The sequence below is a fragment of the Artibeus jamaicensis genome, unplaced genomic scaffold, assembly GCF_021234435.1.
Source record: "Artibeus jamaicensis isolate MK-2021 breed Jamaican fruit bat unplaced genomic scaffold, CSHL_Jam_final contig_387, whole genome shotgun sequence".
Lineage (NCBI taxonomy): Eukaryota > Metazoa > Chordata > Mammalia > Chiroptera > Phyllostomidae > Artibeus > Artibeus jamaicensis.
Window position 1 is genome coordinate 6,007,964 of NW_026521812.1, and position 24,960 is coordinate 6,032,923.

The 24,960-nt window shown below is 39.2% G+C and overlaps 1 protein-coding gene across 16 annotated transcripts in view; it reads left to right on the top strand.

Annotated features, from left to right (window-relative positions):
- EPB41L2 (erythrocyte membrane protein band 4.1 like 2) overlaps positions 1-24,960 on the top strand; it is a 200,949-nt gene that overhangs the window by 156,031 nt on the left and 19,958 nt on the right. For 4 of the 16 annotated variants that reach the window (XM_037147870.2, XM_037147871.2, XM_037147872.2 and 1 more), the window contains exons 11-20: positions 1,221-1,393; positions 5,807-5,979; positions 10,355-10,417; positions 12,300-12,446; positions 13,732-13,833; positions 17,264-17,431; positions 18,989-19,042; positions 19,242-19,805; positions 21,627-21,749; positions 24,009-24,107. In XM_037147870.2, coding sequence (XP_037003765.2) covers positions 1,221-1,393; positions 5,807-5,979; positions 10,355-10,417; positions 12,300-12,446; positions 13,732-13,833; positions 17,264-17,431; positions 18,989-19,042; positions 19,242-19,805; positions 21,627-21,749; positions 24,009-24,107 — 1,666 coding nt within the window. The remainder of the gene's footprint in view (positions 1-1,220; positions 1,394-5,806; positions 5,980-10,354; positions 10,418-12,299; positions 12,447-13,731; positions 13,834-17,263; positions 17,432-18,988; positions 19,043-19,241; positions 19,806-21,626; positions 21,750-24,008; positions 24,108-24,960) is intronic. The other 12 variants (XM_053664758.1, XM_037147875.2, XM_037147874.2 and 9 more) reach the window with 12 other exon arrangements.

Sequence of the window (24,960 nt, forward strand, 5' to 3'; positions counted from 1 at the left end):
TAAGGATTTCTTTTTGTCATCAGAAAATTAATCTGTAAGTTAATACTTTGTATATGTGGTCACCAGTGCCAGTCAGGCAAGCGAGTATTTTATCTCAATTTGAAGTGAAATTAAAATGCTCTGGTTAATGATGGATTCTTTGCATGGTGACATATATATTTTCAAATTCTGTTGGCAGAAAATGGCAGGTTTTAAGAAACACTTCTACGACCCTACAGGAATAGATTAAAGCCAAGAGAGCCAGAGTGTTTTAGTTCTTCTTCCTTTAGTTTAATTTTAACACTTTTTTTTTTGCAGACAGTTAATACTCCTGAAAATCCTTAATAAATGGAGGATCACCTCTTGTATTATTACATGTAGCTTTACCTTGTAAAGAGCTTGAAAAAAAGAGCTCTACTCTTTTTTCATTGCTCATTAAGCAGAATAAGGTTTCTAAAAGGTTGGGCAAAATATCTAGAAATACTTGAAATGGTAACGAATTCTTGAAGAAATCACTCTTATTTGGAAAATGCTAGGAAAGATTTGGGTAGTGTTTTCCATATTGTTGGAATTGTCATCTAAAGCCTTCCTGTTTAATAAACCACAAGAGCTCTGAGATTTTTCTTGTTGTTGTTAAGATGTTTTGCCAGCTCTTGGTCCAATGATGAAAGTGAGGAAATTTCCATTGTATTCCAGTTAAAATTGCTCATTTACTAAAAATATGTTTTTGCATACATGGAAGTATTTTACATTAAGTTTAACTTTATTCATTATGAACGTAGGTTTAACTGGTAGAACTGTGCTGCGCTTTTCATGGGAAAGTGTCACTCGATGGAATAGCTTCCGGAGTTAGATGTTCTTTCCCAGGAGAAATAGGCATAAATATTAAGAATTGCTGATGGTAATGGATTGCCACTTGGCACTTTGCAGCTAGGAGCAAGAATTCAGACATATGTGTTTATCTAAACAATTTAAGTTAATACAAATAAATAACCTTTGATGCACGCTGAGAACAGCTGCACTGTTGCTCAGGTTGAGGAAAACATATTATTCATATATTCATGAATGTGGATTTATCTATCACTATCATCGGCTCTTATGTATTAAGTAATGTTCTTTTTCATTAGTTTACTCATCCTTTTTATTTAGATTGAATACTCATGCTTAATAAACTCAGATAATTTGAAAATGAATAAAGAATCTGTAAATTCTAATTTTGTTCCTTTTTCTCCCCACTGTAGGCTTGTGTCTCCAGAGCAACCACCAAAGGCCAAATTCCTGACCTTGGGGTCCAAGTTCCGCTACAGCGGCCGCACCCAAGCCCAGACGCGCCAGGCAAGCACCCTCATTGACAGGCCCGCGCCGCACTTTGAGCGCACATCTAGTAAGCGGGTCTCCAAGATTCTAGATGGAGGTAAACACATTTATGATGGCTTTGGATTTCATTAATCTTTCTAATCCAGGGAGATCGGAAAATGTCCATCTAGTTGATAAGGGCCCCAGCAATACCCTAGAGGGATAGCCATTTTTCTGAGTACATAAAGTTCTATTTCTGTTACTCACAAGAAAATTCAGTAGTGTTTGGAAGTTGTCATTCTGAAACTTAAGGCTTCTTTGGGGGGGGGGTATTATCAGTAGACACAAATATTAACTAAGTTCTCATTGATAAAATGTTGGATAAACATGTTTTTATTGGTCTGACTTAATTATGATGTATTTTATGTGGCTTAATTTTTTGGACAAAAGTGTAATTCCAAGGGTTTTTGTTGTGGTAACATCTGAACTTTTATTCAAAGGAACTTAAAACATTCAAATTTTTACGAGTTTAGAGACACTGACAGAAGCTTACCAGACGTTCCAACATATGAGAAACCATTCGTAGCTTCAAAGGGTTAGTTTAAACACAGAGTTTTAACAAAAAGAAAGGAAATATATTAGTTTGTTCCTTCGGCCAAGGCGAGATATATATAAATTTAAGTATTTTTCTTATTGGAATTCTAATTAGCTACATATTTGTAGTTTTATGTAAGTTATACATGGAAATAAATTGATGTTGCCTCCTTTCATGTGTGTATCTTATTGCCCTAATTTTCATTTAGTAGCAGGTTTTCTAGAACTAAGGTTAATTTTATATTAGAATACTTTATGAAGGAATTAATTTTTTCTACCTAAAAGAAGGTAATTGGTGTGGATGACTTTCTACCAGAAGAATTAGTTTAAGATTTTTGTTGATTAATCTCAAAAGATATACAAAAACAATAATATAAAATTTGAAAATTCTATTTTACTAGTATCATCAGCAAAAACCTGTTTTGGTGGTTTGTTATTACTGATATCTTTTTTAAATATGAATTTGAACAACTTGTATTTTAAATAATTAGCTAAAACAGACTGGATATGTTAATAGATAAAAATGTTCTCTCATTTGTGAAGGTTTGACATCCCTGGCCTTGATCTGTATTTCCTAGAATAAACTTGGAAAAGAGATCCAGGCATACCCACTTGGAGATATTTCTCAGGATTTGTTGGTGGGCATTTTGATGCATACAGTTAATAAATCCTGCTTCTGGAGAATCCTCAGTATAGTTTTATGAGACCACCCCAAAAATGTACAAGGCAATCATAAACTTATTCAAATGAGTGTCCACATTTCCAAACGTTGTGATTTAAACTAAGTGAATTATTAATGTAAGATAGCTGTCAGGGTAACTTTTAGCTGATTTGGCGACTGAACATTTTTCAAGTGAATGTGAAAAGTGTGCCCACCTGTGTGAATATTTCACAAGCTCTGCCCCTTGTTAACAAGAATTTATGGAAGTGCCAAATAAAAGCGGCCAGTGTTGTTTAATGCCCTGGGAGAAGTCATTCCTCCTCCTGGAGCACTGTCTATTTCAGCCTTTGTTTTAAGCTATGAGACTTTATAATTTATATTGTGGATTCTAGAGTTTTATAACAAAAAGTAAGCTACTGCGATTTCTATGAGGCACATCAACTATGCTCAAGGAAACCCACCATCTTATATGGGCAGCCAGTGCAGAGGGTTATAATAGGTTTGTATCTGAAAACAATGATTTTTACAAGTAAAAGCAACAAACATGGCACAGTAATCCATTATTTTTCCTTTTGTGTTTTGGACACTGTAATTCATCAGATGGGCAAGTCATCAAAAGGATTATTGTGTTATAGAGGAAAATAGAAGGCTTTTCATGCCAATGTGGGACCAGACAGCTAGTGAACTATTTGGTTAGAGCTTATATTCTCCTTTTTTTCCCTCCTTGAAGCAAAGCTGGGCTACAGCCTGGTACTGAGCTTTATTTTTTGCCACCACTCCACATTAATATACCAATTTTTTGTTGTTGTGGACATGTGTTCTATTTTATTTTTCATGTTTAGTTAGGCTAGATTAATGTAGGTATATGTATAAATAGTCCTCACTTTAAGGTTTAACAAATTAAATCTCCTAGTGATTATATAGAACGTAAAAACCAATATGCTGTCTAAAATCAAATATCAAAATAAAAGTAAATCTAGAATAGCTGTTTTGGAAGAGTGAGATTCCAATATTGCAAAATCAGACCAAAAAGGAGGCAGATCAGTCATTTAAATAACCGAGATGCATTTGAGAGCAGGGGAAGCAATGATTTCGTGACAGTGGAAGATACAACAAGCAGAGAAGCTAGTTAGACTGGGTCATCTGGCAACGGAGACCTGTCCGAGCAAGAACCATTTCAGCTGAGATCTGAAAGACCAGAAGGAGGCAGCCATGAGTAGAGTAGGCGATAAAACGTCGCAGGCAGAAGGAGGAGCCGGTCTGAAGGGTAAGACGAAGGAGATCTCGATACATTCCAGAACGGAAAGAAGGTGCATGTAGTTGGAGCTTAGTGAGTGGAGGGGAGCGGTAGGCTGGGGGCAGGTCATGCAGGGCCTTGTGGGCCATGGTCAGGGGTGTGGTTTTTATTTTAGGTAGGAAACTGCTGAAAGTTTGCGTGTGTGTATATGTGCACACTTGTGCAAGCACATAAGTACACAGTGTTATCTTTTTAAAAAATAACTTTGCAATGTTGAAAATGATTAGGAAGGACAAGAGAGGAGTCGGGCAGACTGGTTGGGAATAGTTCAGTTGAGAGGAGTGGTCTTGCGTTGGGGGATATGGTAGGTGTTTGAGCCATTCAACTCCGTAAGTTCAGTGCCTGGGGCAAACAAACTTTTCAGGGTTCTGTGAGCGTTTAAGACTTGAAAAGAATTATTTCCTTCAAAATGCAAAAATTAAATTAAAAAATCCTGCACACTGAAATTAATAAGCGTTTAGAAGTATGCAAAGTCAACATTTTGTCAACAGCATTGTGTAACTTTAAATTTGAAATTCTTTAAAATTTTGACATTCTATCTGAAACCATTTCTAGGTCAGTTTTTTTCCCCATTTGGCATTAACTTCTGAGTATGTGTAAGGGTGCTTAAAAGAGTTACTCAGAACTGTATATACTTTCCAAGGGACAATTATGAAAATCTTCTCAAAAGTTTTAAAAAAAACCCTGAAAAATAATTATACTTGATGTAAGATGTGAGTTCATTATATGGCATTCAGTGAGTTTACAAAAGTACGCGTACCTCACGCATGTGAAAGGCTTCAGAGGACCGGATTGCTAAAGTAGAGATGGAAGAACTGAGCACAGTGAGATGTAGATCCCAGCACTCAACTGGCTTGCTGGTGTTGAGGGGCGAAGGAAGAGACTTTGAGGTTTCTGGCTTGAGTAAGTGGTGCAAATATGAGGGAGGCCAAAAAAGGTAAGACTGGAGAAGAGGGACGTTTTAGTCAGGGCACGTAAGGGGCGTGAATAACGGGTTACTTGTAAAACGTGGATGAGAGGTGCTTGATGCCTCCAAGTTCAGTATGGTGGATCACACACAGTCTCCCTCCCCCCCCCCAAGAGCTTGCAGCGTAGTGGCCTTTGTGGTTTCTGGGCTTCCCGGGGGGCGTGGAACCAGTCAAGCACCTTTCACTCAAGTGAAATGATCTCCGTGGTTGTTCCTGTGGTTGGAGGGAGAAACTATAGATAGACAGAGGCTTTGCCGGCTGCTACTCACTTTACCTTGTTGAGATCTGAGGCCATGTGGGTCCATCTGCCATATGACGCAAATTCCAACTCAGTTTCTGCCCTTCTGTGGGAGAGATGAAGGGATCACATGAAGGCCACGTTTCCTGAGTGGGAGGGTGTCTGTGTATGAGATTTACTGATGGGTCATGATGAGGCATTCAGGAGGGAGGTTAGAAAAATGACAACTATTAAACATAAATATAGAAGTTAATTCCCTAAAATCTACCTGTACTGTCTTGTCACAATTTTAAATGGCATTCAGATTAAAGATTCATCTATGGTAGAATTCTTTAAACTTATAGAAGTGAATCATTTTAATAAATAGATAATTATTTGTTTCAGAAACTGATTCAGAAATAAGCTCAGGCCATATCAAAGAAACCCCAGAGAATTAAAATAGTACTCACATTGTAGTTCTGACTCACTGCTTTGACTCTCCTGTTTCAACCGGTCTTAGAGCTCCTTCTACTGGCTAATTCCATGATCAGTGTGTATATTCCTTAAAAATCTGCCTTGAAAGCCTGGCATCGTTTGGGGGGTTAAAATGCACAATCCTTTTAGAGTTTGGGAAGAGTTTAAAAAAGAGTTTATTGGATACTTCGCATTTTCAGAGCTCGAACAGCGTTCCTGTCGTCTACATGCTGCCTGTTCATCTGTGTAAAGGGGGAAAGTTTTGTAACGTTTGACCACGTGAACGTCCTAACGTAACCCAAATGATGGTTCTTCACTAGCTCTAATTGGTGACGCCGACCAAAGTCTTAGGAAGGAGTTTCCTGGCCCTGCTGGGGAGGTGTCAGCGTTCGGCCGTGGAGCTGTCAGCACTGCCGCGGTGCAGGATGGGGATGGCAGGAGGGACGCCCGGGGCCCCGCCGCGGCCCCGCACGTGCAGCTCATTGAAGGAAAGGTAAATTAGTGGAATGTGTGTCTCCAAATCTGTGCTTAGACTAGAGGCCACCTGCTCCATTCGTTATTTCAGAACTCAAATATTATTTAAAAATCAGTCAGTGTGTGTTCTCTGTTGATATAACTTTCCAGTTCTCAGATATGTGTAGGCCCTTGCTGGTTTGCACAGGGTCTCTAACCTTTATCTGGTTGGTGTTCAAAGCAAAATATTTCAACGAAAATTATATTAATTCAAGTAAGTAATTTATTGGCCTTTTTTACTCTTTTTATAATCGTTTCATTTAAATTCCTAAATGATGAAAGGTATGATGTTTGGAAATTTAAGTTTGTTTTTTACAAGTAAAGTTCAGGGTATACTGTTTCATTATTTTAATTATGATGACTTAAATTTTTTGGAATAAATAAAGATGTTCTTTGTGAAAAATATTATTTTCACTAACAATCTGTGACAGATGAAGAAGAAATTGTTGGGCAAAGGGTAACTGTTTTGTCAACAGTGAGAAGAAGGCGGGTTGCTTTTGGCCTTATTTGGTGCACATCCCGTAGTGAATGGAGAAGACCCTGCACTGTGTTTTCAAGTTCGTCACTGTTATTTTGTGTTACCTCGGACAAGTAAAGTCACTTAGAGATTGATCTGAAGAGGCTTTGCGTTCTTCATATATCTTTTTTATATATCCACAGAGAAACCTCCCCAAAATGAAATCATTCTATAAATTTATAATTTCTGAATTTTAACTTTGAAAATTCCAAAGAGTACCCCATGAATTAATTCCCAGAGAACCTGCTGGGTGAAGTAGCTGTCAGTTCCTCAGGAGGTCGATAGCCTCTAAAACTCAGCCTAACAGAGGCTGTGGGGGCCCTGGGGACCCACGCTATCAAATCACCTGCACGCCTTCGTTTAAGAATGGACGAGTATTATATTTTTAAAATTATGTGGTCAAAAATTGAGTTAAAAATAACAGAAATCATGTCCAACAAGGTATCCTTTAACTGCTGAAGAGTCGTCTGAATCTTTTACTTTACCATTGTGCTGACGAGGCACCCAGGAGAGTGACCGCTGATGTCTGAAACGGGAGAGCCCAGCAATTCAGAGTCTCTGCTCCAGCTCTTCTGGTTAATTTCAGACATCCAGTTATTTGTTAAAAGTTCTTTTAAGTTCCAAAGGAAATTCTGCTTATCTTCAGCAAAAGACTGAGTGTGTTGGCCTTTTTGCTAATGCTTTGAATGTCTGTCAGCAACCTGGTTTAAAAGTAGTAATGCTATTTGAGTTTCATTGGCTCTATTTGCAACCAGTCAGAAAACAATAATTAAATTAATATATTACCTATACAATTTATGTGATAAAAGTAGTTTTCCTCTTTCAAAATGATCATTCAATTCATTTTCTAACCACACTGTATTAATACAATCTCTACTTCTGAGTAAAACTGTTCACTAACTACCCACTTCTTCTCTCTTTTCTCTCCTTTGCCTTCATTTCTCCTTTGAATGCATCTGTTGTGTAATTTCGCATTCAATCACGGATAGTGCCGAGAGCAGCCTGTTTTCATATGCCCACCGTCGCCATTCATCCGCCACGTTTCATTTCTTTCCCCAAACTTGTTGCCAGTCCCTGAACTGGACTTGCTTTCAGACATTTCGGAGGAAGACCCCCTTGGGGAGGCCGACCAAGTCACACTAGACAGTTTAGAGATCCTTTCCACAGGGGAAGCATCAGAGCAGGGGGACTGGGAAGTCGCTGGCCTTGATTCTGCCTTGGATCCTGTTACAGCCCCTTCTCAGATTGACTGCCCTCCCACCCACGAGAAGCCTCTAAAAGAGGCCGACCTCAAGGATGATGAGTTTGGGCACTTTTCCTTCAGTTTCTGCAAGTGCTTGCCATCCGGCTTCCCCTCCCTCCTCGATGACGATGGGTATCTTGCCTTCCCCAGCCTCCCCAAGGTCTGGGTCTCCTTCCTCCCCGCCGACCTCCGGCACTATGTTCCCATCACCTCCCCCTCATTTCTTCCCTCCCTTGTCCTCATCTTCGGGCTACTTCTCTCTGCTTCTCAGTCAGTGCCCTTTTCCCTCACCTTTTCCCTTCCTCTGGCTCTGTGCCTCTGCTATCTGGAGGCTAAAGCCACTTCTTTTAATGTGTCTTATGACTGTAACTTGAATGACAGAACAGAGGAAGAGGAAGCAGTTGTTGGTACTCCTACATAAGCTTCAATTTGTGCAGTCAACAAAACTACGCTTCATCTTATACCCTTCCTAACGAGTGTAAACATGTGCATAAACTTCACCACTGATTACCCTCCATATACTCTTAGCTGGACATGTTCACACATACAGCATTTCAGTGCATGAGAAGCAAGCATAAGCAACTTCCCTTTCATTGATACCCATCGATCAGGTGTACACATTCTAAGTTGAAAGCAAAGTTATAGGGTTATTTTATAAATATCTGTAGACCTTGCTGGGTCTAAATAAAGAACTTAGAACGCAGTAGACATCACTGTAATTGAGGTATATTATTAGAACTCCTTATTATTATTTCTTTTGTTAGAAAGCCAAACTTGTTTTTTTTTTAATTTATGAGGATGCATCTTTATACTTTTACTTCTGACATGTAGGTCTAATCTCAGAAATTCCTTGTCTCCCTATTATTGTAGCATTTGGAGACAAGATGAATTTCAGGTAGTATTTTTTTTAAACTCTAAATCATGTAACTGTATGACAGAGTTACCATCAGGTAACTTTTGTAAGGAAGATACTATTCTGTTATTTTTTTCTTTACCAAATGTACATGAAAAATGAAAGGAGGCTTTTTGAAAATTTAGAATATATAGCCCTATGGCTGGGCCTCTAAGTGTTCTTTTATTTAAAATTAGATGCCTGGCTGGACGATTTTTACCTCTTTATAGGGCTATTGCTGTACTACTAGTCAGTCAGTGCTAACATGTATTATGTTTCTGATTGTTCTGCTAAATATGGTCTGGTGACTTAGTGTTTTTCAGTATCCTGCGGTTGCTATCAATACAAAGAGTAAGTCACAAAACTTAGAGCAAACCAAAAGAAAAGTGTGAAGAGAATGTTCGGTATGTTTAGGCCTTGTGGGAGAAACCATGATTCTTAAGGTTACCTGCACATGTCAAAGGTGGACATTTTAGAGAATTCTCTGTTGACTAAAGAATTGCAAGATAATACTTAACAGATTATTGAGTTGGCTGTGTCTCATTTTTGATAAAACAGTACTGTGGGCTTCTTGCTAATTTCTCAAAAATGCTCAAAAAGGTTTTTTTTTTAAAGAGCATTTTGAACTCTCTGATTCAACACTATCATTTTTGTAAAGGAAAAAAATATGATCCATGGTCCTGCTATCCATTAACGTGTAAAGGTTAAACTATTTTCCCTTAGTATCAGAATCAGGATTTTTCTCTCTTGCCATTCCTATCCTTGAGTCTAGTCATCACTATTTAGCTTTAAATTTACAAATTTATTCTTTTCAGATGTTAGATGCTTGGGATTGTCCAACTATGGAAAATGATTCCTGTTTAAAGAATTTTATGAAAAAAAAAGTGGCTATATTTCAATGAGTGTTTTTAAATACCTATAGCATTTTAACATGAATGTAGCAAAGTAGACCGATTTCCCCTAAGGAAAGAAATGTTAAACAACTGAATAATACAATGAACATTTGTCCCTGACATAAAGTGAAAGCCAAAATTTACATCATTATACTTTGCCCTCATCATTAGTTCATTTAGACATTTCAAATGAGAATAGATTGAATCATGCCATTTTTACACTCTCCTATTTTCATTCCTGAGTGGAAAAAAATATATATATATTCAAAAGCAGTGCATAAAATCTAGGGGCTGAGAAAGAGTGAAGCTTTCATTCTCCATTCCACCTTTGCAAAGGATCATTTCCATCATCCATACAACACTGTAGGTGAAGAGAGACCAAAGTGGCTTAAGAGTCTGCATCTTCTGAGGGCCACGTGATAAGGTTGGTAATGCTGGTTCCCCACTGAAGTTCAGATGCAGCTTCTTTGCACCGATGCTACAGTTCCCACTAATACTTCTGCGTTCTGGCCATTGGCTGTGTGACTTTTCAGGTGAAGATGGAAGAAGAGGAAACGCAGCTGGAGGAGGTGGATATTTTTTCTGCCAAGTTAAACCTAGTGGCTGCCGCCTGCCACTCGTGTTGTATGGGGGGTGATGCACTTTCAGGGTTTATTTGTGAGTTTTGCTTGTTGTGGCTTTAGGTTCTTAAGATTTTTATTACTTTTAATGTCTTAGACTGTCCAAGTCAGGGTTGTTTCTGGTGCTTGCTGATTCATACACTTATGTTTATTTGCTTTTTCCCCCTCTGTGTGTGATTTAATTTCACAGAAAAATTCCTTGAGAGTAGAAGGGGATAATATTTATGTCAGACATAGCAATTTAATGTTGGAGGTTTGTATAAATTAAAAAAACAACTGTCCTGATGGCTGCCAGGCTGCTGTGGACGGGAGGTCACTCACAGGCTGGCCGGCCACTTTTTTCAAGCACAGCGCATGAGATGCATGGGGAGAATTCAAGTCGGGAGTGCATGTTACCAGTCCAACTTTGTTCTTTTAAAGTGGCTTAGGTAGGACTATATTGACTGGAAGTTCTCAAAGTGACAACTGGGAAAAAATTCTATTTCAGCCAATGAATAAAGTTTTTATCCATTAACCTGAAGTTCTAATAAGTAAACTAATTCTCTCCTTAATGGGCTATCTCCAGGGCATGGAATCTGAAGTAATGTGACCCCATCCTTTATATACATTAACCAGAATAGATACTTGTTGATCTGGCATGAAATCGTCTCACTCTTGATTTCTGTCCACAACATTTTTTTGGCAGGGTTTTGGCAGCACTAAAATCCATGCAATTAGGAATGTGGTCCACTTAAAGTACTCTGTTCGAAAGTATTCTAATTAATGGAATTGTTTTGATTAAGAAGAAAAATATAAATGAAAGAAAGGAGGGGGAAAAAAAGAAAACCTAGCCACCCAATTAGGCATGTAAATTATATTCCCCGTGTCACACGAGAACTTTTTTCCTCCTTATTTTAGGGTAGTACATGGCAATCTATTTAGTGGCGAACTGCAATTCTGAGTAATCTGACTAATCATGTTGGTTGCTTTTGGCAGCTTTGATAATTGTTGGAAATGTATTTTTTGCATAACTTACTAAACTGCTCTAAAGTGTAAAATATAACATTGCTTTGAACAAATACAAGAAATGTGCCTGATCTCAAGCCACAGTCATTTTTCCGTGCCATGCAAAGATTTTTAGATTTTCATGAGTTTTTGCAAATGGCTGTAGAAGCTCCTAGATGAGCAACTAAGCTTGTGCATGAATGTGGAATATCTAATTTCATCAGATGCATGACCTGTTCCTCTGGCAGTGGGATGACAGCTACAATCAACAGGTGGCCCTTATGATTTTTTAAATGTAAGAATATATTTAAAATTCAGTCAAAACCATTTCCGGAACAATAATTAGCTGTAATTCCCACAAACGCTAGTTATCAGGGCCAATGTACAAATCCCACGAATACCATTCATCAGAGCCTACTCCAGTGAAAATCAACATGGTAATTTTTCTTGTGTTTTTGTCTGTATAAGGACCATTTGCTAGGTGGAGTGCTGGGCCCCACATTTGTGCCTGGGAAGTATGGGAAACCAGTATGAGGTTCACTAATTTTGTAGAGAGGTCAATACAAGCAGCCTATGGAAGCCACCGCTGGAATTTCCTGAAAAAGTCAATACCTGCCCCAGACCCTTTTTTTGGTGGATGGTACTGGATGGGCTTTCCCGTCAGGCCTAATGTGGGTCTCTGTCTACCTTTCTCTCTTTTTATTTGATTTAATATGTTCGCAGAGGGCAACTTTAGTAGTAGCCCTGATCAGAAAGGTGAATCTACAAGAACAAAGGTGTAGGCCACATTTCAAATCCAACTGTGGGAAAGAAGGGTTATTAACCATTTTGAATATTAGTTCTATGACTTCCTTCTAGTAAAAAGTAATTCCTTAAATTCTAAACAGACAAGACATTAGAACCCTTTAAAATGTGAATGATGAAAACAATTGCTCATTGGCTTTATTTTCAAATTTTGAGGAATCATTAAGGTTATTCGTAGGTGATAATATGGCTTTTGAGACTTGGCATTTTTCTTGCTTTACTATGTCATTTTTAATCATAAGTTTGCTTTGTCTTATTTTTTGGTTTTACTTTTTGATTTTATTTTTGTCCTACTGGATTTTTTCTTTTGGATCCCTCCCCCCGTCTATTACGTTACGCATTGCTAGGACCTGGATAAGGCCCAGGAGGACATACTGAAACACCAGGCTAGCATTAGTGAACTCAAGCGCAATTTTATGGAATCCACACCTGAGCCGCGCCCTAATGAATGGGAAAAACGACGTATCACACCTCTGTCCCTACAGACACAAGGGGTATGTCACTAGCTGTTTGTTGGCTATATGTATCCAGCTTTTCAGTAAAACTCAGGTTGCTAATCTCTGATGTTGATTCCCAGAAGCTACAAAATGTTCCCAGTTTTTTAAAAATGTAATTGCTAACAATTTTTTAAAATACTAAATATTTAATAACAGTGTAATACATATTGACCTAGTTCTTAAGTAAATTGTATGAGTTTCAAAATATTTTTGAAATAGTTTCAGAATAACTATTTAACTCATGTAAATAAGTGGCAATGAATTTTTATAGAAGATGATATGGAAACTGACATTATGTGGTTTTAATAAGCTTTTCAGATCCTGACTTCTGAAATAAGAAAGTTTACTTAGCAATTAAATAATTAATGTAGACCATATTTAGAATGGTTTAAGGTAATTATTATGAGGAAAATGCGTTAAACTTTACTTTGAAGACTGATGAGCCCTGTTGAAAACTTGCAAAATGTTGTATCATACAACTTAATACTGGAACTTCCTAGTAATGAAATGTAGAAAAACATTGTCAACCAGAACATTCTTTTTCTTTTCATGATTAATTACTTCTTCCCACCAATATACATTTTTCGCCTTTAGAATATGTTTTCAAAGTATGTCTCCATTTATTCCCATCTATATTTGTTCTTTTCTAACGCCCTCAACATCTCTGTTATCAACCAAGAACTTCCACTGGTTCATTTATCACACTGGAGGAGACAGTGATTATGCCTTTTTTAATATAGTTTAAAAAGTGTATGAAGGTGTTAACCTACCATTTCATCTTTTCCCCTTTCCTTAACTCTCACTTCTCCTTAAGTTCATCATCCAGACTGGCTTGAGTGTTGCCAAGTAGTACACATTCGATTTAGATAGTCTCATGCTATTTTATTAACCTTTTCTTAAAAAGCAAAGCTGTTAGTCACTTTAAATTTCTAAGTTTGTGTCAGCGAAAGAAAAGTAGCTCTTCAAGAACAGATGAGCAAAGTACTTGCTGAACTGAAACAACAACTTCTGAATATACCAACATTTAGAACGCCGTGGTAGGGTCTTACAAAGGTGGATACAACTTAAGTTCTTGTTTTTAGACTTTCGGAAGGCACTGACGTCAGTGTCTCAGCAGTTGGCTCTAGAGTGTTAGGTTCTGGAGAAACAGTGTCTGGTTTTGGCCCCTATGTGTCCGCCTCATCCGGTGTGTTCCGCTCACCACGCAGTTTTATGTTTGTGTTGCTGTCGATGTGATGTACTTGTCTTATTTGTTGATTATGTCTATTGTTTAAAACAATAGAGAAAAGGAGACCATCTTTTCAAGGATATTTTATCCATGAAGGAGAAGCATCAGGTGGCGGCAACACGGACAGTTGAAGAAAAAGCCCAGGAGGCAGACAAGGTGTTCACCTCGCATCCTTGGATCTACTCTTGCTTTTTCCTCTTTTCCTTTTATTTCTCTTCACAGCCTTAAGATATTTTTTTTTCTTATGAATCAATCTAAACTTTAACAAAAATACTTCTTGAGCATTTCAAATGTTAACTCTCCAAGTATAGAAACAGAGGATCATTAGGTGAGATACTACAGAAGAACTTCATTTGAAAATTCACAATTTGAAATGCAGGCATATCAACTGAATTAATAAGTGACCCCTCCCTCCATTTTGATACCTGTGGCTGGCAGTTCGGAAACCATGGTTTCGTGTGAAAATGCACTGTTTGTACAACACTGTGCACGCTGTGGTGGTGTTACAATAACAAATTATGTGCAATTGGAGTTACTAGTTTACTAATTATATTTGGAAACCTTTTGGATTTTTATTTTTAAGATTCTTTAATAGGAAAAAGAGATTTTGGTGCACCATCGCAGCCCTCTGGATCTCTCTCTGTGCTTCTGCATATGTGAAGTATCTGGCACCGCTGAGAAGTTAGCTTCCTGTTGCTTTTGCATTCTTATTCTTCTGCTTCTCCTGGTTTTGCTTAGCCAGCTGGTCATCCAGTTAATTCCCGGGATTACAGAGCTTCGAATCTGTTGGAGGAAAAAGACGGTAGACACATGAATTAGTAATTAGAAAATGTGGGGTACCGAAGAAGTTGGTGCTAAAGATGCAATAGACTGTTGTGCGAGAAGGTGGTTTTCTCACACCTTCCCGGGCTGTTTTCCCGTCGTGGCCAGGAAGAGCTGGCATTTAAGTGGAGACCTGCATGAGAAGGAGGTAGCCTTGAAGATTTTTCCATGGATAGGGAAGAGCAAATGTGACAGCTCGAGGCAGGAACTAGTTTAAGGAACTGAGAGACCAGATGACAAGGGCTTAGGAAAAACCATGGAGGTCAGACCTGAGATCCTGTCAGGTCTCAAAAAGACCAGGGTGACATTTTGGCATTTGGTGACAGGAGCCACGGGGAGCCACTGGGGCGTTTTCAGCTGGGCTGACAGGATCCCTCTGCTTCAGGACGAGGAATGGAACATACAGGATGCGAACGAGAGCAAGTCAGTGATGTGCTTTTCTCCCTCAGGACTCTGACCTTGTAAATGAGCAGAGAGTAGCATCGTAGCGTACAGCAGGGTGGAGAAGGAGGCAAAACAAATGGAAGGTGGAGTCTCGTCCTAAAGGAATTGGAGGTGGAGTTGAGGTGAAGTACTTCTAGAATACTGCGAGTGAGAGACCTAGACCAAGTGGCGTATTTCTGTCCTTAAATGTTAGTGTGAAGTCTAAAGCCAATTCTGTAAAATGTTGACTTTAATATCACATGATTTAAAATACTGTGTACTTTTGAAAGTTTAACCTCTAGAAGCAAGTCAAATGATAGATTTGTTCAACTTAAAGTAATGCCCATGTAGTTTTTGCAGTAGGAAACTTTGGGATTTTGTTGAAGATATAAGATGTTTAAAATTATTATTTTTCTGGATGTCATGGTTTAGGAAGGTACAATGTAAAATATGATGTTGTAGAAGTTACCATTACATGAAAGTGATATTACATGGAGTTTAAACTTGGAATTTACCCACTATTAAGTTTATGGTTTATCTGTGCTTGAAGTTACTGCTATTTTCTTGTTCTCTTCCTCTCCAACAATATATATAGACTGTTGTAACTGCAATTATCCATTCATTCATTCTCACAACAAACATTGATTTATTGCTTGCAATGTATCTTTTTTCCCAAAAAACCTTTTCAATATTATTAGTTGAAGGTGTGTGAGCAGTTCAGTCTGCTGCAGTGTTTTGGCTGGTAACAGGGTGTCTTACAGATTCCTTCATTGCATCTTCATTTGTTAGTGATTTGGCAGGTTTTTGATTACCTTTAAATTGTAATCCTTAGTGAAATGTAAAAAAAAATTATGCATGAGTGTACTTTGATCCAATTTTACATGTTTCAGTAATATGTGTTCTTATAGATTTTTAAAAGTAATAGTTTCTTAAAGTTAATACATTGAATGTTCAAAATGACTTCAGTTTGAATATGAACAATTGGAAGAGTAGAGCAGAAAATTGAAGGCCAAATCATTTAGTCTTCAATAGGCTAATTACTGTTGTGTATCCTCTTATGTATTGTGAGAATTATGATATACTTAAACTTATATAAAATATTCTCTCATGAGTCCAGTAGAGATTATGTAGACTACAGTTTTAAAGTACTTTTGAAGATATTTTGTGGAATAATTAAATTCATGGCACTTATGTAAACTCCCTAGTTATCTCTCACTGGGAGGGACACCCTGTCCACTGAACCCCTAGGGATGGTGGAAGTATGGGGATTATAATTAAAATGAATTAGTCCAGAAGCATTTTTTCCTTCATGAATATTGCAAATGCTTATGTGTCCAGTCTTCCTTTCTCCTCCTAGTGCGCTGTGTCAAAAGGGGGCATCCCCAAATGGCATTCACTCACTCATTCATTCATTCATTCATTCACTCATCTATCATTAAGCTCAAACAACAGTGGGGTTTATTAGGAAGGTTTTCTGTATACTTCTGACATGAGGGGGTGCTTCATGGTGACTCTTTGCTCTTGGCCTTTCAGGTACCTGAGACAGTCCTCAGTTATCCTGTCGTGCCCTCAGGCAGGTTAGGGACCACTGCTTAAGGGCCAGAAATGTGAAGGTTAAATTTGCCATAATGGTTTTTCAGGGACAGATGACTTTAACATTGGTCACTGGGTTTTCGCTCTTGAGTGTGTCTTCCTTTTTCTTGACCTGTCTTTCACTGAAGATAAGTACTGTTTCCTCATTCCACGGCATATTTAGCATGTCTGAGGGCATCCCTGTGGGCTGGTGTCAGATCACTTGTGTGCGAAGTAATGTGGAAAAGGGAAGAGATCATCGGAGCTGGAATGGTTGGGGGAGGGCACGCACAAAATGTAAAATATCAGGTGTACCTCGGAGAGATGAGAACACTGGGAAGGGCACTGGAGACAGGAGGATAGGGTCACCCAAGCTGTGACACAGGAGTAAGTGTTTCAAGTGTAGGGCCCACTGAAGAGGCCGTTCAGTGCGGGAAGAGGCTCACGCTGAAGCGCCGCGTCAAGAATATACAAAACGGTGTCGATGGGCAGGGAGGTCATGCTCGGCTCGTGATTAAAGCTTCAGTGACCAATCAAGGAGTTTTATCTGGTTTTCCTAGGTAGAGCTATCAAAGGTTCTCAAGCAGGGTGGAAAGCTGGCATTCGGGCAAACTGCCACATGCGCCTGCTGCAGAATCCTCACCTTTCTTTCAGTTTATGCTGTTCTGCGATTCTTTCTTGCGTAACCATTCCTTTCTTTCACTAGGTCACCGCTGTCTGTTCCAACCTATTGTTAACCCTTTTGCTCTTCCTTTTCTGACCTCTCTAGAGCCTAGAAGAGGAGATAACATCAATTTTGTTTAGTGCAAAGGGCTTTTCCCATAGCACGAAAGCCACCTTCACTTCAGCCACCACTTGGACAGCAGAGGGCTCTCTTGTGAACTCTAATGCACCTTCTGAAATGCTTTCTTCCTCGTCCTCCTCACAGTTGCCTGAGGTGCATTTTACTTTGTTTCCCCTGTTTCTAAAAGCCACATGAAGAGTGATTTTTATTTTTAAAATATTCAGAAACCTTTCTCATAAGCGCTTACATTGGTGAAATTCATTCTTCCTGGGAGAAACATTCATGAAATAATGACTGAATTTGAACAAAGGAAAGCATACAAGTTGGATGTTCTCCTGCTTCTTTTAGGTGTTCTGCCCCCCACCCCATGCCCCCCACAAAAGAAAAAAAAACCTTTCTAAATGCAGAGAAGCATTTAAGCCCAGTTTTGGAGGTATTATGTGAAGGGAAACCCTCTACCAAGTATAGAAGCTAAGGATGCTTTGCAGAATTAAAAGTATTCAAAGCCTTAATGTCTTTGGGGCATCTTTTGATGGCTTATTATTTAAAAAATGAAAAAATTTTGTGATACCTGCCATACTCAGTGAAATAGTTGTCTTTATTTTTTTTAAATAAACCTAAGGAATTCCCTGAGCTTGAGCAGAACCCATTCGACAATTTGAAGTTAAGTAATAATAAGAGTCCACTGCCCTGTCATCATAATGGACAGTTAGGTAGTGTACTGCTTAACTGGAGTGAGTTTGCTCCCAACAAGTAGATGTCTGCAGGGGCGGGGTGGCAGGGTGGCATCGTAAATCACAAAGTCGGTTCGTTTTCAAAAGATGCTAGTGGAGGAGCTAAATTCTAAAGGAAGCACTTGAGGTCGTCACTGACATATATCCAAATGAAATAGTACCCTTTTCACTAATCTTTTATATAGCTTAACCTGTCAGTAGCCATTTTTTAAAAGAACAATGTTATTTATTTATGTGTTTGTTTATTTAGGATTTTATTTATTTGTCTTTAGAGGGGAAGGGAAGGAGAGAGGGAGAGAAATATCGATGTATGGTTGCCTTTCATGCGTTCGTTCTCTGCTGGGAACTGGCCTGCAACCCAGGCATGTGTCCTGACTGGGAATCAAACTGCCATCCTTTGGTTTGCAGGCCTTCACTCAATCCACTGAGCTACACCAGCCACAGCCTGGAACAACAATATTTTTATATTAGTAGTTAGTCTGAGACCAACTATAATTTTTCCAGTGGGTGTTTTTTTTTTTAAATGAGCTAGCATTAAACAAAGGTTCCATTTATTAATACTATTTTCATCTAGGAATCAGGGTTTCAGGCAGGTTTTATAGTCAAATTAAGATCAAAATTATTTATGAAATAGGTTTTAGAAGTTTTAAAATTTATACTTCAAAGTAATCAGTAAGCTTTGGTATAATTCCAGTTTTTTACCTATCTTTTCAACTGTAGAAGTCGAGATTATAGGAATAACTATAATAATAAAAGCAATTCATTTCTTTGGGACGATGCTGGCTGTTTTGCTTTTTTGTTTCCTTTTGTAAGCTTTTTGCATTTGTCTCGATTGGCTTTTATGTGACCTTGAGCAAAGGTTTTTGTAGATGTTGATTCTTGCTGTTCTGTCTTCGCAGTGTCAGATGTGTGCTTTGGTGGGTGTCGAGGTAAAACGTTATTGATTTTGTGTCCTCGGTTGCTTTTTGTTTCACAGAAACGCGCTCCCGAGTCAGAAGGGCCCTGCACTGGAGCCAGTGACGCTGCTAAGGTTCTCCCCTTCTCCATGTTAACACCACTGCCTGACGCTCTGACCCCTCACGTTCTCCCCGCTTCCCTTTCAGTCAGCCATCATAACCATCTTTGTTTTCCTCCATGACATGAACATACCATCAGTTAATTTGGGTGTCCGTCGTTTTTTATTTATTCATGTATTTTTGTTTTCCCTCATCCACTTCTTTTCTGTGCAGAGTTCACATGAGACTCTGAATGTAGTGGAGGAGAAGAAGCAGGCAGAGGTTGGGAAAGACGAAAGAGTAATCACAGAAGAAATGAACGGTAAAGAGATATCACCTGGGAGTGGTCCTGGGGAGAGCCGTAAGGTGGAGCCTCTGACACAGAAAGACTCCACCTCCCTGTCTTCTGAGAGCAGCAGCAGCAGCGAGAGCGAGGAGGAAGATGGGGGAGAGTACCGGCCCCACCACCGAGTGACCGAGGGCACCATACAGGAAGAGCAGGAGGAGTACGAAGAAGAGGTGGAGGAAGAGGCCGGCCGAGCAGCCAAGGTAGTAGAGAGGGAGCAACCAGTGCCAGAAGCCAGCCCAGGCAAACAAGCAGGTGCCAGTGTAAGCACAGTAGAGACAGTGGCCCAGGAGAATGTAGTTGCCCCCAAGGTGTCTGCAGAGAAGAGTGTACATGAAGGCGCCCTTAAGCAAGACGTGAGCGAAGACACAGAGGACGAGCAGCATAAAGTTAACGGAGAGTTGTCTCATGTTGACATTGATGTTATGCCACAAATTATTTGTTGTTCAGAGGTAAATGGGAGACTCAAGCGGGAGCTAAACTCTGGAGCTATTTCTCGGGTGGAGAACACCTGCCTTTCTTCTCCTGTCCTCCCAGTTCTTCCCTCAGCTTTTCTCAGCAAGACTCTGGTTTTGATCTCTCACGGGAGGAAGGGGAAGGCACTGCTTTGTAGATTTTCTGCCAGTTCGGGTCAAGGTTGCTAGCTTCTTTACTGCAACTGAGTCACCTGATCTAGTAAACTTGCCTGCAACACCAAATCATTCTTCATTCTTATTTCACATCTGAATTTTTCTTTGCATGTTTTGGATGCTTTCAACTTTTTATCTTGAGTTGTACTGCTTCCTCAATACTTCATACCTTTTTCACTGGTTTAATTAGAACGTTGTATGTGTGTGTTGCTGAAAAACGGTCGGTATGAGTGCGTGTGCTGCTGCTGCTGTGACTGGGTTTGACTGCTTGGCTCATTGTCTCTTCAACTTGAGAATTTTGGAAATGGCAGTGGGCTCTGATTACCATGGCGCTCTGAACTCAACATCCAGCAGTGATAAAAACAGTGTTTCCTGAATGCCACTGCGATTTCTGTTTTTAGATTCCAAGGATTGTATGGTTTGGTTGAAGACTTTTCTTTCCTTTTAGCCAGAAGCTAGGGTGCTCAATAGGAGAGTACTCTTCTCATTCCGCCCCATCCTCGGTTCCGGATTATTTACAACTTGATTATATATTTGGATTGTATCTACATTGGATCTCAGTCTTTTCTTTTTTCTCTTCAGGAAGGAGAACTTTCCTCACTCCCCTTAGATTAAGTCTTGGTCTCTAGGTGCAGAGTCTCTGAACTGGAGGTTCAAGTTTTGTTGAGGGAGGGCTTACTTCCAAATATGCCTTGATTCTAAAATCAGGTGCCCATAAGGTAGGAGTTATCCGTATTTGCTCCCTTTGATGAGCTGGAGAATCTTGAAGTGACTTTGTCTTAAAATAGTTAAATGGATTTTTATTATGTTACTTTAAACTTCCTGCTTCTCTGCAGAGAACACATTTGCAAAAGCCTTGCAACACTCTGAACTATTATTTTCCACATTTACCATACATTACACTTGGGAATTTTTTCTCAAAGTGCTGTAGTATTTTGGTAGTGGTAATTAGTCTGATGCTGTATTAAACATCCGTGCTCGCTGACTGCAATATTAACAGGCTGTGAAACTATCTAATGTTTTTTAATTGTTCAAAGCTGCAATGCAATATTAGTGGACTAATTCTAGATAGAACAGTTTGACTAATGTAGCACAGAGGAAACACTGCAAAGGTTTAGACAAGTATAATTGAAAACAGTTATACTTGAAGATAATCCTTCTGAAAATAAGGTCTCCTTGTCAGCAGAGCAAGAAGAGCAGAACTTAGCTTAACCTGGATGGTGTACTGAGTAAAGGCCATGAGCCTTCACACAAACCATGTGGTTCTTCAAACTGCGGGGAAAATCAAGGCAGGCCACTTCACACATTTCATTCTGTTTTTATCATCAGTTGCCCAAAGCTAAAGTTTTGTTTTGTTTTGCATTTTATCAATATATACCAGGCTTGATATGTAATTTGAGACCATCATAATTTGAAGCGTACCTTAATTTATGGAGCCATTAGGTTAGCTTATTCTTTTCATATATATGTGATGTTTGAAGGAAAGTGCTTTTCTTTGGTATCTTTGTTAAATTTTTACTCTCTTCTTTTGTGTATGAGTGTATGTTTGGATATACATATTTATTCCAATTACTTTTGAAGGTTCCATTAGATGCATTTACTTCATTACCTCTAGAGCTCATTTTTCTTTCCTTCTCACCTCAGCCACCCGTGGTGAAGACAGAGATGGTAACAATTTCCGATGCCTCACAAAGGACAGAGATCTCCACCAAGGAAGTCCCTATCGTCCAAACCGAGACCAAAACCATCACCTACGAGTCTCCACAGGTAAAGAAGCTCCAGATTCAGACTGAGTTATCACTTTGTTTCTCTTCCCATTCTGTCTTCTCCTAGTTTACATGTTTCTGACTTTGATACAGCTTTTTATATCTCCATTTCATAATTGTCCTCCAACAGTATAACTTGTTATACTTCTTAGATTGAGACAGAGAACTGTAATCGTATCGGTGACCCAGTGATTATAGGGAGAACATACACACGATTACTGAGGACAGGCACTCCCAGTCTTGTTCATGTTATCAAAAGCCATTTCTGACTTGACGTATCCTGGAGTGTTGATGTGCATCTGGGAAGCAGATCATCTTGGAGTTGATTGGATATGATGTCACACGTGGACCAGTAGGAGTTAGGCAGTCCCTCTCCCCGCCCCCTGCAGACAGATCCCGCTCTTGCTGCCGGTACACACATGTGCACACACACATTTGTGCTTCTCCTTCAGAAACAACATGCATCCTCATTCTTATGTAAATGGGGTACTACGTGTCTAAGTAATCAAACTTGTGTGTTTGGTTTTAGGTATTCAGACACTGATTCTGAAAAGATTTGAAATAAGCATTAGGATATCTAACCTTAAGGGTAACGGAAGAAAAAAAAGTAGTTACGATTTCAAAATGGAACTGTTTAGAAATTTGTACAACTATTTTCTCAACTGAGAAATTTAATGTTTCTGGTAAAATTGTCCATGGTGAGGGATGGCAGATTATTATCCTCTTAAAATATTTTTTAAAACAATTAACCCACCTGGCTGGTGTAGCTCAGTGGATTGAGCATGAGCCTGTGAAGCAAAGGGTCGCTGGTTCAATTCCCAGTCAGGGCACATGCCTGGGTTGCAGGCCAGGTCCCCAGTAGGGGACACATGAGAGGCAACCACACATTGATGTTTCTCTCCCACTCTTTCTCCTTCCCTTTCCCTCTCTCTAAAAAATAAATTAAGTAAAAAAAGGAACAGACTATCTTTAAAAAAATTCATGTGTGTATGTGTGAAACATTCCTCAGAACTGTTTTAGATGTGCTGTCTTCAATGTGCATGACTCCCACATGCGCACAGACAGGTTTGTGATGAATGGTGGTGGGAGACCGTGTACTCGTCTGTTTCTATGGTGATGAATGCCCTCGTAAGGAAATACACTGCAGCCCTGCTGAGTGGCTCTGTTGGTTGGAGCCTCATCCCATATACCAAAAGGTCGGAGGTTCAATTTCCGGTCAGGGCACACGCCTAGGTTGTGGGTTTGATCCCCCAGTCGGAGTACACACAGGAGGCAACTGATCTATGTTTCTCTTTCACATCAATGTTTCTGTTTTTCCTCTCTCTCCCTTCCTCCCTCTCTAAAGTCAATAAATATATATCCTTGGGTGAGGATTAAAAAAGGAAGAAAAATACATTGCGTGAACCACGCCTGAGATTTACTCTTAACTTGCAGTAATAAAGGCTCTGGACTTTCTAGTTATTTTCTTGTGTTAGGAAACAGGAAGCAAATAGATATATGGTGATCTTAACATAAACTAACATTTAGTTTGTGATTTTAATGTAAACTAAAACTATTAATCAGCTTTATTTGGTCAAATTCTAGAATTCTACATTCTCTAGTATCAAAGCAAACACGTTAAAGCCTATTTAGATAACTGCACAGGATAGAAATAGCACATGCACACATACTTGCATCTAAATCAAAAGGTACACATTGAAATATGTATCTTTATATGTATGTATACATATATTCACAACACAAACTATTACAGAAAAATATCATTTAAAAATGTATTAGAGACAAGCAAACTGTACCAGTTTAACCTATCCTAGTTAGGTTCTGTTGCTTAGTAATCTGAGAAAACATTCTATTTTTACCCACCTGTGCGTAAACAACAAGGCCAGAACCTCCGGTCACTGTCACTGGAAACTTCTCTGCCTGGGTTTCTACCTTCTTTTTCAAGCTTCTACAAATGGCTTCAGTCAAATTCTCTCTTGACCTCCTGATAGCTTTCAGTCCCACCTCCTACTTCTCCTCTTTTTTCTCCCTCCCACGTCTGGGGTTTGCCTCTGTATCTGTGTTTAGCCTTTGCTTTTACTCTGTTTAAATGCTAGCCATTCTCCTGGTCAGTAAGTTACCACTGTAAACACAAAAAGGCAGACAGCATCTTCTGCCAGCTACAAAGATGCTAAATGGTGCATATTCAATGGGGAGGGGTCTTCTAAGACAACATAATGGAAGTTAAGCATCGCTTTGTATTTTCCCCAACTATCCAAAGGTTGATGGCGGGGCTGCTGGTGACTCGGGCACGTTACTGACCGCCCAGACCATCACATCAGACTCCATGTCGACCACCACCACCACGCACATCACCAAGGTAAAGCAATCCAGGGGGAGTCCCAGGGAGAGGATGGTGCGTTGCAAGCAGGATCTCTTCTGAACTGTTCCTGTACACACTTCAAGTTACGCACAGACAGCGCCAGTGGGATAAAAATGTGGACATTTTAAGTATTGAAGATATCTGGCTCCATTGACAAATGATTTAAATGAAATTGCAATTTTCTGTTAAGTACAACGGGGTAAAAATGTCTTATGAATAACCGTATTTAAGACAGCTACAGGGAAAGAAAGAATTTAATAAAACTGGAAGCACAGGTTTAGTAAGTACAAAGTGAATGACAATTATTTAAAAATTTCAACAAGGTCTTAAAATAATGTAAATTTTCCCTCAAGGATTTAAGATTCTAGTGTGTTGACTTGGGGTGTATTTCCAGGTCATTGTCTAAGCGTTTAACACCCGATGACCACTGGTTCCGAAGGTGTGGTCTTCAGTCTGGAAGTGTGAAGACCGAGGCCCCACTCCGGACCAGCTGAAACCCTGCATGTGTTTTAACAAGCGCTCTCAGTGATTCTCTTGGCTACAGTCATCAGATTTCTAATCCAGCCTTATTTTCCGTATCAAGAATTAAGCACACAAAATGATAACATCAAAGTTTGCCAAGCCTAAAGAAGATACTAAAATTGTTAGAATTCCTTGTAACTTTACATAAACCAAACCGTTATTTCTTCTTTCTTCTTTTAAAAATGGGAATGAAGAAACTCAGGAAGGTGTAACAGAATGTCCCACTGGTGGAACCATGTGGATTCAATGGCAGCTATTTCTTTTTAATGTCACCTGCATCTTGATAAATTAGTTTTAAGGTTGCTTTCAGTTGAAAAATACTTAAACG